At 41.4% G+C, this 2,500-nt stretch overlaps 2 protein-coding genes across 2 annotated transcripts in view; one reads left to right on the plus strand and one right to left on the minus strand.

Annotated features, from left to right (window-relative positions):
- Positions 1–2,056, plus strand: LOC109220727 (subtilisin-like protease SBT1.7; the record flags this gene model as incomplete). The annotated part of the gene is made up of 1 exon (XM_019385193.1): positions 1–2,056. A coding segment is annotated over one exon (1,914 nt), but the record flags the coding sequence as incomplete, so codon positions are not given.
- A 243-nt stretch (positions 2,057–2,299) lies between these two features.
- The window catches only part of LOC109220728 (ribulose bisphosphate carboxylase large chain-like), an 8,332-nt gene continuing 8,131 nt past the window's right edge, over positions 2,300–2,500 (minus strand). The window contains exon 2 of the mRNA XM_019385194.1: positions 2,300–2,500. This exon is cut by the window's right edge and continues 53 nt beyond it. Within this exon, the coding sequence (XP_019240739.1) occupies positions 2,300–2,500 (201 nt within the window).

Here is a 2,500-nt window from a genome sequence, read left to right on the forward strand (position 1 = left end):
TCTGGTCTATGGCCAGCTTCTGGATTAGGCCAAGATGTGATCATTGGTGTTCTTGACTCTGGCATCTGGCCTGAATCTGCGAGTTTTCGAGATGATGGTATGCCTGAAGTCCCCAAAAGGTGGAAAGGAATTTGCAAGCCCGGCACACAGTTTAACACTTCATTGTGCAACAGAAAACTTATTGGGGCTAATTACTTCAATAAGGGAATTTTGGCTAATGATCCCACTGTGAACATTTCCATGAATTCTGCAAGGGATACTGATGGTCATGGCACACACGTTGCTTCCATTGCTGCTGGAAATTTCGCCAAAGGTGTTTCCCATTTTGGATATGCACCAGGAACAGCAAGAGGAGTGGCACCACGAGCTAGGCTAGCTGTGTACAAGTTTAGCTTTAATGAAGGAACCTTTACTTCAGATTTAATTGCTGCTATGGACCAAGCTGTGGCGGACGGTGTTGATATGATATCTATTTCTTTTGGGTTCCGTTTCATTCCTTTGTATGAGGATTCTATATCCATTGCTTCTTTTGGAGCTATGATGAAGGGAGTGCTAGTTTCAGCTTCAGCTGGAAATCGAGGTCCGGGGATTGGAAGTTTAAACAACGGATCTCCATGGATCTTGTGTGTGGCATCAGGCCACACTGATCGGACATTTGCAGGCACTTTGACTTTAGGAAATGGCTTAAAATTCAGGGGTTGGAGCTTGTTTCCTGCAAGAGCCATTGTTAAGGATTCAACAGTGATTTACAACAAGACTCTAGCTGATTGCAATTCAGAAGAATTATTATCGCAACTATCTGATCCGGAACGTACCATCATTATATGTGAAGATAATGGGGATTTCTCTGATCAAATGCGTATTGTCACTCGAGCAAGACTTAAAGCAGGCATCTTTATTTCTGAGGATCCAGGAGTATTCAGGTCTGCTACATTTCCCAACCCTGGAGTTGTAATTAACAAGAAGGAAGGCAAACAAGTCATCAATTATGTAAAAAATACTGTCGATCCCACCGCCAGCATCACGTTCCAAGAGACGTATCTGGATGCAAAGCCAGCACCAGTTGTTGCTGCATCCTCAGCACGAGGCCCCTCCAGAAGCTACTTGGGAATTGCAAAGCCAGATATATTGGCACCAGGGGTACTAATTCTTGCAGCATATCCACCAAACGTATTTGCCACGAGTATTGGGGCGAACATAGAATTGTCCACTGATTACATTCTTGAATCAGGCACATCTATGGCTGCACCACATGCTGCTGGAATTGCAGCAATGCTAAAAGGCGCGCATCCTGAATGGAGTCCTTCAGCTATTCGCTCTGCCATGATGACCACAGCAGATCCTTTGGACAACACTCGAAAACCTATTAAAGACTCGGACATTAACAAGGCCGCCACGCCCCTAGACATGGGAGCAGGACACGTTGATCCCAACAGAGCGCTTGATCCTGGCCTAGTATACGATGCTACTACACAAGATTACGTAAATCTTCTATGCTCTCTGAATTTCACAGAAGAGCAATTCAAGACAATTGCAAGATCATCAGACAACCACAACTGCTCAAATCCATCAGCCGATCTCAATTACCCGTCGTTCATTGCATTGTACCCCCTCGAGGGACCCTTCACATTGTTGGAACAGAAATTCAGGAGGACAGTTACAAATGTTGGTCAAGGTGCAGCTACTTATAATGCTAAGCTAAAAGCTCCAAAGAACAGTACAGTTTCAGTATCACCACAAACTTTGGTATTCAAGAAGAAAAATGAGAAACAAAGTTATACTTTGACAATTCGTTATTTAGGTGATGAGGGTCAGAGTAGAAACGTTGGGTCCATCACTTGGGTTGAAGAGAATGGAAACCATTCCGTTAGGAGTCCTATAGTGACATCTCCCATTATTGAGATCTGGTCATAAGTTGTGCCTTTATGAAATATTTTGACTTGGGATGCATAGGAGAAATCATGTACTATACTGTATGAATTGTCTGTGCCTATCCCAAATTAATAATGATGATAAATTTGCTAGCAAATTGCAGCAATTATCTTAGTTTAGAACACTTGCTTCCAGCACCTAATGCGTTGTCAACAATTCTTTTATGCTTTTATGTCAGTAATTACTAGTAGTTCCAATTCGCTTTTAATTTTTTGATCTAACTAGTCTTAGTGTACGCGCATTGCGCGTGCACCGATACTAATGAGAACAAAACTCATGAAAAATAACTTAAATATTCAAAAGAGGTATTTGTGTTATAAAATAAAAAATCGTAAAATAATTATAATTCAAGAATAATAAATATTAATCATGTAGCATTCAAGTAATGCCCTTTGATTTCACCTGTTTCAGCCTGTGCTTTATAAATTGCTTCGGCACAAAATAAGAAACGATCTCTCCAACGCATAAATGGTTGTGAGTTCACGTTCTCATCATCTTTGGTAAAATCAAGTCCACCGCGAAGACATTCATAAACAGCTCTACCGTAGTTTTTAGCAGATAACCCCAA

Source organism: Nicotiana attenuata, unplaced genomic scaffold, assembly GCF_001879085.1.
Source record: "Nicotiana attenuata strain UT unplaced genomic scaffold, NIATTr2, whole genome shotgun sequence".
Lineage (NCBI taxonomy): Eukaryota > Viridiplantae > Streptophyta > Magnoliopsida > Solanales > Solanaceae > Nicotiana > Nicotiana attenuata.